The sequence below is a fragment of the Accipiter gentilis genome, chromosome 6 (genome assembly GCF_929443795.1).
Source record: "Accipiter gentilis chromosome 6, bAccGen1.1, whole genome shotgun sequence".
Lineage (NCBI taxonomy): Eukaryota > Metazoa > Chordata > Aves > Accipitriformes > Accipitridae > Astur > Astur gentilis.
In genome coordinates this window covers 26,043,004-26,057,543 of record NC_064885.1, presented here as the reverse complement: position 1 = coordinate 26,057,543, position 14,540 = coordinate 26,043,004, and the positions used below count along the sequence as shown (strand labels likewise).

The following is a 14,540-nucleotide window of genomic DNA, read 5'->3' as shown; positions in this document are numbered from 1 at the left end:
TGCAATCTTAATAAACAGCTACAAATTTCTAAACCTCCTCCTCTAACTCCAAGAAGTTTTAATTACACGCACACTTTCACACTCTTGCATGTACACTTATCCTCTCACACAGGATGACTGGGTTACAAGTGCACCCCCCTTCCCTAGGAGTATGTGTTCCCCTACTTGCACATACCTTTCCTAGGAGACGTGAGTGCTCTAGCTTTAGTTGAACCCATGCCACTTCCTACAATCTGCTGATCCACATGCCAGAGAGAAGGCATCCAAACTCACATATGCACATCTTATGGGAGGGACAAGGGTGCCTTTTTGTTGAACGCCATACTACCAATCCACTAGCCGGATGCCAACTCCTCATGGTGTCTCCAAAAGGATGGCTATGCTCTCTGGTCTAGGCAGAGACTGTGATGCCCAGCGTGACTTCTGGAAGCACCAGAGCCGGTTTTGACAACTGCTGCCTCCAGACTAATGTCTCCTCCACCCTGTTATAAATGGTCTTCTTTTATCATCTTCTACTTCTTTCTTTTTCTTTATTTCAAAATTCTACTTCTTTATTTCAGAATTGTCTTTGAGGTTCTCCAGTTACTGTTCAATCCAACTGACAGTCCTCCCTAACACTATCATTTGGTAGGCTTCCTCTTTAACTTGATCAGTTTGGGGCAAAGACCCTCCAGACAGTTTTTTGTACCCACAAACACACTCTATACACTCACAACTCTTATCTTAACAGGTGTCATTATCTAGGCCATTTGCCAAGAAATTGAGAGGCCTTTAAATATTTAGCTAACTGATTTGTGGAAGCAAAATCACTGCAGCCTGTCTCAATAAGCAAACACATTCTCCATTGTAAGGGATAACTGTTTCAAAGTATCCAGAGATTTAAAACCCACTGAAACCAACCTCACGTTCCACGAAGGTATACCATCATTTTCTCACACTGGTTACAGGCCTCACAATCGACAAATTAAATTCCAATTGTTTCCAGAAACAATTTCAGGAAATGCTTTATTGAATAATGATTGTATAGCTATTTTTGTTAAAAAATACATTCTGCATTGAAATTAAGAGTTTCAGTGGATTTGCTGTGATCTTTTAACTCGGAATGCTATGTATCAAGATATTTGCTGTTGCTAGTAGGGCTTCTAGTGCACTGGAAAGGAAACCAATCATTTTTAAGCTTAAGCTGTTTTCGTTTCATACACCTTTGATGTTTCACCATCCCACATATTCCCATTTAACACACTTAAAATTTCAGAAATTCATTCTTCTGTGGCTCCAATTGGTCCTGTACGTGAAGTACAGATCTCAGCATGAAAGTGAGCAATACAAGCAATGATGTTCTTGTGTATTCAGGTCTGCAAATATGAAAGGCAATACAAAATATCTAGAAAAAAATGAGATATGTAAACAAACCAAGGAATAAATATGTGCAATAAATTGAGAATTCTGATTGTTATGGTATTTTTCAAAAATGTTTTAACATTTAGCAAAAAAAAGAGAAATTGGAAAAAAGTAAAGGAATAAAAATATCATGTCAAACTGTATACAGTGTTTCATTCTATTTCTTAAGAATTGTCAGACTATCTTTTCTTGCAGTGCAGAAATGTTCACAATATCTGAATATGTGAATAGATGCAGCAGAATACCTGCCCCTTCCAATGTCAGCTCACAGGGACTTGGAATCCACAGCCATCAATGATGGTGTGAGGAAACATAAAAGAATAAGAAAAGTCCATCAGTACTCACTATTTCTGCACTATGTCCTCTGAAAGTATGATAACATTTTCCTGTTTCTGTACTCCACAGTTTGCAGGTTTTATCAAAAGATCCAGTGGCAATCTTGTCACTAAATGGAAAAAATTCTGTCATTATTTTTTTTTTTAGGAAAAAAACTCTGACTTCAAAGACAGTAGAACTCACAGAAACAATACCTAGTCATCAAAGCTTGCATGCATTTTGGTGCATCCTGCCGCACTACAAGATCTTGGAGCAGGATTTCACGAACAGAAGTTATGTTAAGGGTAAAAATTAGCAGACATAATTAGTTTCTAAAAAAGCTACTGTGCCTATCCATTAGCACAGAAGTGTTCATAACTGATGACTAATCTGCATTAGGGATAAGGTTATCTGCTGTAATTCCAGATGTATTTAAAAGTTATGTCATTTAATCAGATAGTGTCTGTTTATCAAGACTTATAAACTCTTATTATAAGCAGTATATCCAAATTTCAGAGGTCAAACTTCACTCCCACTGAAGTCAGTAGAAGTGTTATGACCAACTGCAGTTAAAACAAGACTGAACTGAAGTGAGGTACCCAGAAAATGTAGCAAGAGACACTGTACCAAAACCTAAAGATTAGCAGAAAAAAAAGTTCTTTTTTTACTGAACTTTTAAATTAAAAGTAGCCCAGTGTTGTCATCAGGTTTTTGCTTGCTATATATTGCTTCTCCATTTTTTTGTTACAGTCTAGTTATTGATCTTTGCACAGATTTTTGTCATACATTAGTTTCTTCAAAGTATATAAAAGAATTTTATTAATTGCTTTTTTCAAAGTAAAGAATAGTATCAGAATATAAGACATTGATACAGTGGATTCTAGGTTAGATAAAGGCTTTTCATTTAGAAGGAAATGACAATGCTCCAAATAGCATAACAAGTCTTTAACATTTATTTCCTGATGTTAACTGTGTATTGCTTAACTGATAAATAGGACATCTGACAGTGAAAGAAGTAATGGGATTCAATATAAAAATAAGAATTAATTCCTCTTATTTTGCAGAGAAGAAAAATTATTTACTCATACATGACAGCTTCCTCAGGAAGCACATGACAATGAAACTTCAGTAGCTAACATGTAATTCCCTTCACCTAACAGGCGGCACTTCTAACATAGGGCAAACAGTTATTGCAGAAAACAAGAGGCACAGATTCATATTTGACGTTCACACAGCGGCACCCTGTGGATTTTATAAAAATTACTCAACAGCTGTGACACTTCTAAATCATGTCCTAAATAATAATGAATGTGTAATAGCAAATGGAGAAATCCACTTTTGTTATGATGGAAATGTCCTTTCTCCTTAACTGAAGCAATACAAGCTGTCATAAGTACTTATATCTCACATCATATACAATTACGTGGAGGCAGTAAAGAATGATTAACATTCAGAACACAATCTGTTCATGTAGATATTATTGAAATAAATCTGTGTTTCAGTATATTAAACTGACTTATATATGTATTCTTCAAGACGCTGAATACCTAATGAAATTTATGTTTTGACTTTCTAAATTTCATTTTTAAAAATTATAGCAGAAAACATGCTTGAATGTATCTCTTATACAAATAATATAGTGTCGTCCCATGGTGATTAGCTATAGTTGAACTTTACAAATTCAGAATTTGAACTCTTTCAATTTGAAATAGTCTATTTTATGTTAAAGTTTGAGTAATCGTTCTGTATTTGCAAAATAATATGATTAGCAATTATGATATATCTCAGAGAAAATGTATTTACCCATACGGATTATTGAAAGCTATTGCATAGACAACGTTTCCATGTCCCTCTAGTGTACGTAGCTCTTCTCCTGATGCAGTATCCCATACTTTGCAGGTTCTGTCATAGCTTCCAGTGATAAAGCTAAAGCAAAGAGAAATTAATTTCTGAATACAGTAAATATCTTACCGGTCCTGACACATAGTCAAATGAGTTATTTCCACAGATTTCAGTTAGCACTGTCTCAGACCCTAAATCTCTTTCTGCTTTCAAAAATATAGATTTATGATCATAGAGGTTACTTTTTTTTTTAAACATTACTCATAAAAAAACCCACCCTTGTTTCTAATCTTTAAAGTATTTCATCTAGAAAGCAAGCTGCTGCTTTCAAGACAGGAAGGAAAAAATTATAAGGCATATGCCCACAGTGAAATCAATTAACATGAAATTCCACTACAGTGAAAGTCCCAAATGAATTTATGTCAAAGACTCATTTAGCTTTTAGTAATATTCACTTTATTGCCATAAAGGTGCTTCTTTCTGAAATATGGTAATTGTCAATAAACTATCACCTTGGAAGAAAAAATTACATAAATTGAATGTCACCCGCTACTTTTTTGCATCTCCCATTCGTTCTCCCACAGAGGCCTGAAATCTAATCCCCAATCATGATGGAAGCTGCTTATAAGCAGCAGAGGTCAATTTTTTTTTCAGCAAAAGCCCTGAAATTCCTTTACAATTTAATTTACAAATACAAAACTTCAATTAGTGATTATGTATTTTGACTTTGAAAACAACTTACCGGGAACCAGATTTGTTAAACGCTACATTAGTCAGTGGTAATATGTGTGCTCTAAGTACCTGAAATAGAAGTGGGGGGAGGGAAAAGAAAACAACATTTGATGCAAATAAAAAAAAAAATTGCTCAAAATATTCAATAGGTTAATATTTTCTCCTCCTCCTGTCAGATTAGCAGTTATAGCTGTAATACATTAATCTCTAACTAAAAAATCCCCCATGCCTCAGCAGGTTATCACTGCAGATATTATATAGTATTGATTTCAAATTTATATTTTACTTGAATGAACTGTCTTTTCCCCCATGTTTGCTTTTTCTCCACCTTCTCTGAGACCAGCAAAGTAACCCTAGACCAGAGCTGAAAGGGCAAAAACAAATGAGTGACGAGACCATGCCTGGTGAGATAACTGATGAAAGATATCCCAAATAATATTAAGCCTTATACAGTGACTAAAGAGATCCAGCTGAATTGAGTATTTTGAGTCTTTTAGGTTATGGAATGTTTTTAGCTAGTATATGATTTTGTTTTAAAAAACAGGAAGAACAGAAATAAGCTACTGCTACGTCCCAAGAGGTTGTGACAAAAAAAGGCATGCAGAACCATAACAAAGACACTTATCAAGACAAAATTCAAAGAGGGAATTTCAAATTTGATGTCTGCCTGTATTGTGTAGGTTATGGAGGTCACTGTTTTTCTAACATTGCTTCTAAGGTCCTTTAATCAGACAGTATATATGTTTCACTTAAATTATCTCATAACCATAATAATACATATTAAGATTTGTTAAACATAGGTGAAAATGGTTTCAGATACTGCCAATGAAGGTCAGCATACCATGAAACTTTGAAAATGACAAAAAAAAAAAATAAATCTGGTTTGTGTTTGAATAAGCTGGCTACTGTATAACAGGGTTTGCATTTGAACAACTTTCACCTATTACAAGCTGGCTTCTGCTTGATTCTAAAGCATAATAAAAACATAACCTAGGAAATCACAGCAATTGTTGACAGTGAAGTAAAGGGATGTTAAAAATACAGCAGTGGTCCACTTGGTCTTCTCTGTAGGGTAAGAATGAAGAAGAAATTATTTATTTATTATTTATGCCATTTAATCACTGACATATTACCAGAGCTTCAACTTTTTCTTATCTCTAGCTTTCTCAGCTGCCTGTCTCCAAAAGGAAAATGAAAGGAGCTCAGAAGTCTTCTACTCAGAAGAGTAGGGACTGATCAAAATGGAAATAACTATGGTCAAGTGAAGGATTGACAGAGAGAGAAACAGAAAATGTATTTTATGTTAGAGAAACAGCAATTTCTGTTCTCTAGAGAAAGTAAGACAAGTTGTACTTTCAGCTACAGCAGTGGGAATTGGCAATCAAGATGTGGAAAGGACAAAAATATTTTGCTTTTTTTAAAAGAGCCACAGTATACAAATATCAGCATATGAAAATAGATAGTTATGGAAATTTATGGAACTTTGATCCATGACATTTTTAGGGCTCCATGCAGGCATGTCTGAACAGCAAACATATTTAACAATTATGAAAAAGGGAGGAAAACAAGATGGGTTTATGTTCAATTCCAGATCCCTGGAGTAATTCTGTTCTTCTAATACCCAGGGCTGCAGTTGCTTCATCCACAGAACTTTAAGCAAGCAAGAAATGTTTGTGCAAATGATACAATAATCAAACCCTAAGGCAATATTAAAAAAAAGTTCTGCAAAATCTGCTACAGCAGTCCCTAAGACAAAAATCTGCAAATCACTACAGCATACAATTGCTACGTAATAGTTCAAGACGTGAGAAATTGTCACAAAATCTTGTTTTTCTGTGGGGTGCCTAATACAACACTGTCACCACAATTATTGGAAATAAAGAAAAGATGGATTTATACACTCATTTAAGATTATGCTCCAGTGCAACAGGAAAAAATATTAATTTCCAAAAAATGCAAACACATGGAATAGTTTTTGGGGAAGAAAAAAAAATTGTCATTCCCATCTACCTCTTGTATTTTATTAGTATGTCAGAAGCACCTGATATTCATGTTTCATTTACAAGCCTTAAATGGAACTGAAACATAAAACAAGTTATTTTCACACACTTCTAACTACTCTTGAGTGAAGGCAATAAGCCAGCACTGACTGGATTTGCCTGACTCTCATATTTCCAAATACAGAAGCTCAAACGTGGCACTATACCCAATGAAGAACAAATACATTATTTACACTGAAATTTGAACAAGCATTTGATTATTTGTCAGTCTCTGTGATGAACACACAATTTTAAAAGCTTGTGAATAGCAAGGCATTATCTCAGTTGAGATAAACAGAAACTTTTTAAATTTAAGATGCCTTATTACATAGCTCTGTTTTCAAGGTTAAATACACAGACCTTTACAGAATTCACCCAGATGTGTACTGTTGGTCAAAAACCCGCAAGTTTTATCTAGCAATATGTAAGGGCCAAACAAGCCAAACAAGCCAACACAAAAATTCTCCCTTTTCTCTCTAATTTTAAGGTAACCATCAATAACATAGCACTGACCAGCAATTTTTAACAGCTACGTATTGCCATCTGCTGACACAATAAAGATAGCTCACTTAATTATTTCAGATTGCAACACGCAATCTGTGGAAGTGATTTTATTTTTATTTACACAATTAAATACAATTAAACCTATTCTCTTCTGACAGACTGAATCTTGTATGTGAAGCCCTGAAAGGTCTCTCTAATCATTGTTCTTAAAAAGCTTACTCATTTAAAATAAATTTTTAAAGTTCTGCCTGTAAGGTGAAGATCAAACTATCAATATTAAAACATAATATTAATGGCAGAAAGTAATGACAACCAGTATTACTGTATGTAGCAGAATACATAACCCCCCCATAGTTTTCACAAAATTAAGAACAAGTAGGCAAAGGTATGAAAATATTTTGAGCCTTTCCCAAGAGCTAATTTACTTGGGGTCTATTTACAGGTTTTGTTTAAACATAACTATGGGTATTGCTGGTCCACAGAGTCTTATCTGACAAATAAGAGAATTATTTCTTTTAATCCAAAACACACCCTTTTACATAAGTCTGTGTAAACAGTGTCTAGGAACAGTTATACCTCCCAGCCTTTTGGGGGAATTCCTGGAAGACATAAGCAGGCCAGACTCAGTTGCTCTAAACAGTGCAGAGGTGATTGAAAAGAGCCAAGAAATTGGTCATAAAGTCCAAATTTTGTTCTCAGGCACAACACACAGCAGTAAAAACATACTCACAACATCACAACTGAAACCCCCAAAATGCCCAAAATTATATTAAAGATGCCTCTTACCTTAAAAAGACAGAACTTGTGATCCTCTTTTTCCCCTAGCTTCTCTTGCAATCTTCGCACTAAATGAATTACGTGTTCCTTGCATGAAGCTGTGATGAGAGGTTCTCCTTTTTGAATTTCTTCTACTAAGGCGATGGCGTCTGTGCTAATTGGGGGGGGGGGGGGGGGGCGGGGGGGGGGGAGAGAAAACCAAACCACCAGATTTCATCCTCTGGCAATAACTATGAATATAAAACCAAGAATATTATTTACCTGCAGAGAAACTGAAGTAAGCAATTGAATTATATGCATTTATGTTATTCTGTAACAGCTTAAAGGAATATGGATAATCTTTCTTTGTTTCTGTACTTCCCCCCCTCTCTTACTAAAGTGTTTCAGCAAGGTTTGACTTTTACAAATTTTAGCTTGGGAAGAAATTTACCTTTTCAAAGGGTTTCCACAGAGGGTCAGACATCGGAGATGTGTATCCAAAACTGATAGTTTTGGAATAAATATCTAAATTAAAGTGGAATTTCATAAATTCCAAATGAATTGCCCATGAAGTAGAAACAAGATAAATTATACATGGAGAGTGTTAAAATTATCTTTGTCTGTGGCTTCACAAATCTAGGCCTGTTCCTGTAACTCTTAGTTATGATAATAACTTCCAAAACGTGATCCACAGTCTATTGGTGTCCATGGAGCCCCCAGGAAGTGGTTCACAGCTAGTCTGAGGAACTGGATCATCTTTTCATATCATCAGATAAACTGCTGATTCCTGGCCATCTCTGAGAAACTTGAGGTTTGACAATACTGAGCAGTCAAAGCACCAACATACACTTAAAACTAGTCCTAGCAAGAAAGCCTAGCATTTCTGTTAGTATGTAAGTTTTTGCAGTCTAAAGGGGATTTTCTCTATCAGTCCTCTAAATGGGAGCCACTAACATCCCCATAAATTAGTATCCTCTCGGTGTTTATACTCCTGCTAAGTAATACCAGACAACTTATTTCTTTCACAAAGTGACTTGTTCGGTTTTATCCATAGTACTAAACTTGACAGTTCCGGGTAGACAAAAATGAATAATTTTTAAGTATGGATTTTACATCTTGCACCTGCAGCCTACATTATCTACTAGCTTTGGCCCACATGCAAGGACTCTTCCATATCAATGCTGGTATTAAGACAATCATATTACTTCATGCCCTTCTGCCTAATAAACTCTATGGATATTGGCAACTTTATTTAATGGTGGCATTCTTTTATCTTTCTGAAGCTCTTCCTACCAGAGCTGGCTGAGTAGAGCATGTAGGCTGACTACTATGACCAAAACCATGTTAACACCCTCAGATTTCTTTTTTTGGGGGGTTGGTTTTTTTTCTTTTGGGTGCCTAGAGGGAGGCATTAGCTGGAGGAAAGTAGAAGAAATAGTTTGAGAGTTGAATAAAACTTGGCAATCTTTCCATGGTGTTTGATGACAGTCAAAAAGTTCTGTGGAAAAATTCCACTAGATTTGACATGCAAATTCATGAAATGTTCCATACTTTTTATGTGTACAAATAGCTGATGGGAGGGAATAGAGGGAGGCAGACTTTTCTCAGTACTGCCCACTAAGAGGACAAGAGCCAATAAGCACAAATGGAGAAATAAAAACCCCAACCAAACAAACAACCCACACAACCAAACAAACAGGAAATTTAGTCTGAACACAAAAATACACCTTTTTGCTGTGAGGGTGATCAAACACTGGAATAGGTTTCACTGAGAGGTTATAGAGTCTCTATCCAGGAAATATTCAGAACCCAACTACACATGGTCCTGGTCAACCTACTCTAGCTGACCCCGCTTTTGATGGTCTCAACAAGTCCCTTCCAACATAAATGATTCTCTTATTCTGTGACATGACATTATATTCTGTCACTGAATGCACAAAACAGCCAGTCAAATACAGTCTCAAGCACTGGTACATAAATTACACGTAGCTAATTCAGCATAGTTACTTGTTAAGTCAACAATCTCATTACAAAAAATTTGTCCTATTCTTCACAATGAATACATATGACAGTTTCAGATTGGTGTTTTCCAACTGTCTGAAAGCCAGAGGCAGACATGATCGAATGTTGTCGTCCACACAGCAAGTCTCACTTTGCTTCCTCATGAAGTGACCTCTGCCTTCTACCTTACCTAATGATATCCTATCAAACTTAAATCTAAACTTGACTTTGACTTGACATTGTATTTTTTATTCTTCAGTTAGACCAATCCCTGATTTTTAGATATATCAAGCTCCTGCAATTTCTTTCATCATCTGTAGGAGAGTAGAAAATCAGATTATGCACTCTTGCTTGTTCTTTCAAAGAAGCCAACTGCAATTAGGTTCGCAACAAAAGAAACCAGAAAACTTCCATTACTTGCAACAGAAACAGATACTTAGTTTCTCCACACAAACATATGAGAGGGAATCACTTAATTGCCTACCTTATACCACTTTAGCTATGGTTGTTATGAGGATTAATTAATTAACAGGAGAGATCTGAATGGATGTCTAGTTGTTATTTTCAGTCATTTCAACAGAGGTCATTTAACCAATGTAACTGGGGGCTGAGTTTGACCCATTTTTTGAAAACATTCTGAGGATCAGAAACACTATTACAGAACCTAAGAACTAACTGTCATTCATCACAACATTACAACATTAAGCACTGCATATTTCTGCTGGCTTTGTACAGGCATCTTGATAATCATAACTCTATAAGCAGAATAAGGCTTCACCTCTAAACAGAAAAGCATGTCAGTAATAATCAGCTGGAATGCAAGATTCTGTATTTAAAATAGTAGAAGAATGATTTAGCTATGTTATTTTCTTTTCTGTGTGTGTGTTTTAGTGAAAAAAAGACATAGCTGACCTGAATTATGTTTAAAACAATCAAATAGAGTTGTATATGAGCATGCTATAAAACAGCAGAGAGTCCTGTTATCTGAAATAATATCATACTTACTCAGGCCTAAGATCAAGTAGATCTATAGATCTGGTCTTTGGCTCACCACCTTGTACATATTCCAGAATAATTCCTTAAAAAAAAAAAAAAAAAAAAAAGTGATAAAAAGGTCTTGGTTAGATGTCCCGGATTTTATAACATGCACTGTAGACAGCAATGCTTCCACTTTTACTGCTCTACTGACTTCAGCAGACCTAATTCCAGTTCTTGGAACCAGAAGGAAGTTGGCTGTTCTTGCTGAGAGCTAGCAGGGTGATGACCAAATCTGATGTGTTTATATCATAAAAGATATTAAACATTATTATTTATGAGCCATTTTCCATTCTGGAAATGAACAAGCTTTTTTCCCCCAACAACTTTTTGCATTATTTCATCAGCTCTATTTTCAAAGAAGCTGTCCTGAAGATACTTGCTGTAGTTTGGTGTTCCAAGAAGCCTGGAAAACATGTTTTACATAACCTGGTATATTTATTTCATTGATTGCAAAGGCCCGTGTGCAGTATTGTACAGAAAATCATAACACTTTCCACTTCTAGGTATGCTAGGGCACCGCTGCACTTTCTACTGAGCTGAAGGATTAAAATGATTAACCTCATTGCTTCCTGTTTTGAAACAGTTGTTAAAAAAGTTCTGCTGCTCCTTCGTTTTCTGTAGGAAAGGATAATTTAGATGAATTTTTATGTCATTTTGCATTTTACCAATTCCATAGGAGAAGTATTTAATTTGAAATAAAGATCTGTTATCACAATACACTTCCTGAGCTGGCTGTCTCCCTCTTGTTTCACTTCTGAAAATTCATTAAGTCTCCTGACTAGGTTCGTAATAAATGATGAAGACAGCTTAGCAGCATAGCTTTTCAAAGCATGACTCTGGTCAGAAAAATCACAAAACAAAGAAAGAAAAAATAAGAAAGGTAGCAACTTTTTGCTAAACGGGCCTGTTGATAACACATATACATTTTTTGGTGGCAACTACTGTCACTTTTGACTTTTTAAACTCTGTCCTACGGTGCTAATAAGGCTGACTTGATTTTGCAATGATAAGTCATTAATCACAGCCCCGATCAGCAATGAGCTGCTTCCAGCTGGACGTCTCTCAACCAACCCCAGTGCCAAAATACCCGCACCTGAAGTCAATCCAGCTGCAGGGGCGCGATCTACCCGCTTACTCCTGCCCTAGCCCATGACAGAGGTGAGGAAAACCTCCATTACAGGAGGCCCCCCCCGCACCCCGCGCCTCCCTGACAGGGCCGCCCGCCACACGCCCAACGGCAGTCCCCACGCGCTGCCGCTGCCGCGGCCGCGGCCCCGGCCCCGTCGTGCGGGCGCAACGGCTGACAGGGCAGGGAACCGGCCCGGCCTCCCCGCGCCCCTCTCCGCACCCGGCGGGTAGTAGCGCAGCAGCAGCCGCCTCAGCCTCATCCTCCGCCGTCGGCCCCGGGGCTTCGGCCCGCTACCATAGCAACTCCCAAACAGCTCCTGCGCGCATGCGCGCCCCCTCCTCCCCCTCCCCTCCGCCGCCTTCGGGCGGGAAGGGCCGCTAGGCGCCGCGGGTCGGCGGTGTGGCAGTCTCCCGTCACGGCTGAACGCCCGGCGTGCCCTCGGGCCGAGCGGGCTGTGTCAGACATGGCGGTGGCTCTTCAGGCCCCTCGGCCCGGCTCTTGGCATATACACGGCTAGCGCGGCAGGGGGGCCCGGCTGGGCGGCCAAGGCCTGCCGTGAGGGAGCAGGTCGCCCTGAGTTTATATGGCACTGTTTTATCTCCTACTCTAAATTCTTTTCTATGGATTCACAATGTTCAGGGCTTTTTACTGTTAGTTTATTTCATCAGAACTATCCATTATGACTGCAAGATGTTACCAGAGTAGTAATAGCCAACTAGAAGCCCATCGCTATTTGTACAAACTTAGGTTTGCTTTCTCCCAGGTGCGTAGACTTATAATTATCGCGCTGAATTTTATCTACCTTTTATTGTCCTTTCACTTAGTAGTGCAAGGCTTCTCTGCAGTTTTCATTGTCAGCTCATCTTGATGACCCTGAATGCCATCAGCTAGGACTGCTCACACCACATAAGTCATACAAAGCTGCAAGGGCTTCTAATTTATGCCATAGAAAGGCAAGTATCAGATCTTCAAAGGCTACAGTGCGCTAAAAAATGATAAAATTTGGAGTGCCAGAGCCACAGCTAATGGCATAACAAATATATGAAACCTATTTGAAAAGCAAATAGTGACTTAATTACTAAGGAAACCAGGCAAAGATTTAAAAAAAAAAAAAGAAAAAAAGAAAAAAAAACTAGTAATCTTAATTTTTTTAAAGTGAAACTCGGGACAGATACATGAGTACAAAAATACTGTTTCATCAAAGACAGAAGAAAAAATGTATTTGAAAAGAGATAACCGACATGGAATTGTTAGAAGATAATGTATTACTAGAACTAAAAATTTGAGTCAAGCTTTATGCAGAAATGACTGTAGAGCATCAACAGGAGGAAGCAGTGAACACGTTTTCATTTAGCAAATCTCCTCATAGCCCACATTATTGACAATGGGTCAACAGAAGACAGTCCCAGTCAGTGTTTAACAATACGTGACTTTTCCAAAAGCACCCGTATGGCTCCCTACAGCTTCACTTTGAAGACAGTCCTTTGGTTTTTGAAAGCCAGGAAGTAAAACACAATGGCCAGTTCCAGATTTACTTTGGGACATGACTGGGGGAGAAAGTGGTCTCTGGGTTTTTCATTCCCATTTGTTTGTTTAAATCTTTTGTCTTATTTGTATGTTGAAAGTCTTGAGGCAGATAAGAAATATTTTCATTAAAAACAAATAATTTGAACAGCTTTCCAACAGAATTAACTTACTTGGACTAACCGTATTTCAAAAAAACTGTTTGAACAACCCCTAGTCTTGGTGGTCTCCAGTTTCTTAACAGCTTTTTGTATTTGTTTAACATAATATGTATTCACCCAGATTATAATTTCAGAATATAAATATTTTTCTGTTCTTTTAACTTAAGTGATGTGAACAACGAACCGGGCACAGACGCTGCTTCCTATGTTAACACCTTCTTTGTTCTTTGTAAACACACATTCATGCAGCCTTCCCGGTGCCTTCAGGATTAATTAACACCAACTAGAAGTGCTACATTTAATTTTTTTTAGTCAGGTTGAAAGGCTTGATACTTGTCTACAGCATAAATTAGGAGTATCTGCAGTTCAGCTACAACTTACATAGTAAGCATCTCTTCAATTCTGTACTTTAGGGTTGTAATTGCATTGTTGAATCAATTATTGCAATATTCTTGAGCAATCATGTTTTTCAAGGTTTTGCATATCATATGTCAACAAGCTCTTTTTTGTTTGCTTTTCATGAGACACGGAAAGGAAAAATGCAGCCCCAGTCTAAACAGGGGAGAGGGAAGTGGAAAGGCTGCAGAGCTCCATGATGTCAGTACCTGGTGGTTCAGCATGTTCTCTCTTCACTTTCTTGCTGTAAATCTCCATCTGAACATTCATGCCTCACAGTTTGTCATCGCCTGGGATTGAGAGGCAATAATAACACTGGAAGATGCTAAGTCAAATCAGGCCTCAGCTCTGACCTCCTTTCCTTGCTTCTGTAAGAAGAAGATTCAGGAACATTGGAGTCACAACAGAAGTCAATCCTTCTTAGCTCTGTGCCTGCTATCCAGACTGTGCCAAAGAGGCGCTGGCGTAATGGCCTTGTTTGCTCTATTCCTATATAGTAACTAGAAAAAATTGCTGACCGCCTGAGCGGGGAACAAAGAGCTAACACTATGCTGAATTGAAGTTTTTCCCAGAGTGCCACCCAGGACGGGCCTGTCTGCAAAATAAAGGTATAGTAACTAGCAGTATGTTTTCTGACAAAACAGAACCACAGTTGTAGCACAGGTAGGATTACCTAAGGAGACTTTAGACAGCAAAGGTAAA

At 37.6% G+C, this 14,540-nt stretch overlaps 1 protein-coding gene across 1 annotated transcript in view; it reads right to left on the bottom strand.

Annotated features, from left to right (window-relative positions):
• The window catches only part of DAW1 (dynein assembly factor with WD repeats 1), a 32,318-nt gene extending 20,301 nt beyond the window's left edge, over nucleotides 1-12,017 (bottom strand). Inside the window, exons 1-6 of the mRNA XM_049803906.1 lie at nucleotides 11,977-12,017; nucleotides 10,596-10,668; nucleotides 7,620-7,764; nucleotides 4,301-4,359; nucleotides 3,520-3,642; nucleotides 1,747-1,846 (exon numbers count right to left, since the gene is read on the bottom strand). Coding sequence (XP_049659863.1) covers nucleotides 1,747-1,846; nucleotides 3,520-3,642; nucleotides 4,301-4,359; nucleotides 7,620-7,764; nucleotides 10,596-10,668; nucleotides 11,977-12,016 — 540 coding nt within the window. The 5' untranslated portion in view covers nucleotide 12,017. The remainder of the gene's footprint in view (nucleotides 1-1,746; nucleotides 1,847-3,519; nucleotides 3,643-4,300; nucleotides 4,360-7,619; nucleotides 7,765-10,595; nucleotides 10,669-11,976) is intronic.
• Nucleotides 12,018-14,540: the final 2,523 nt, after the last annotated feature.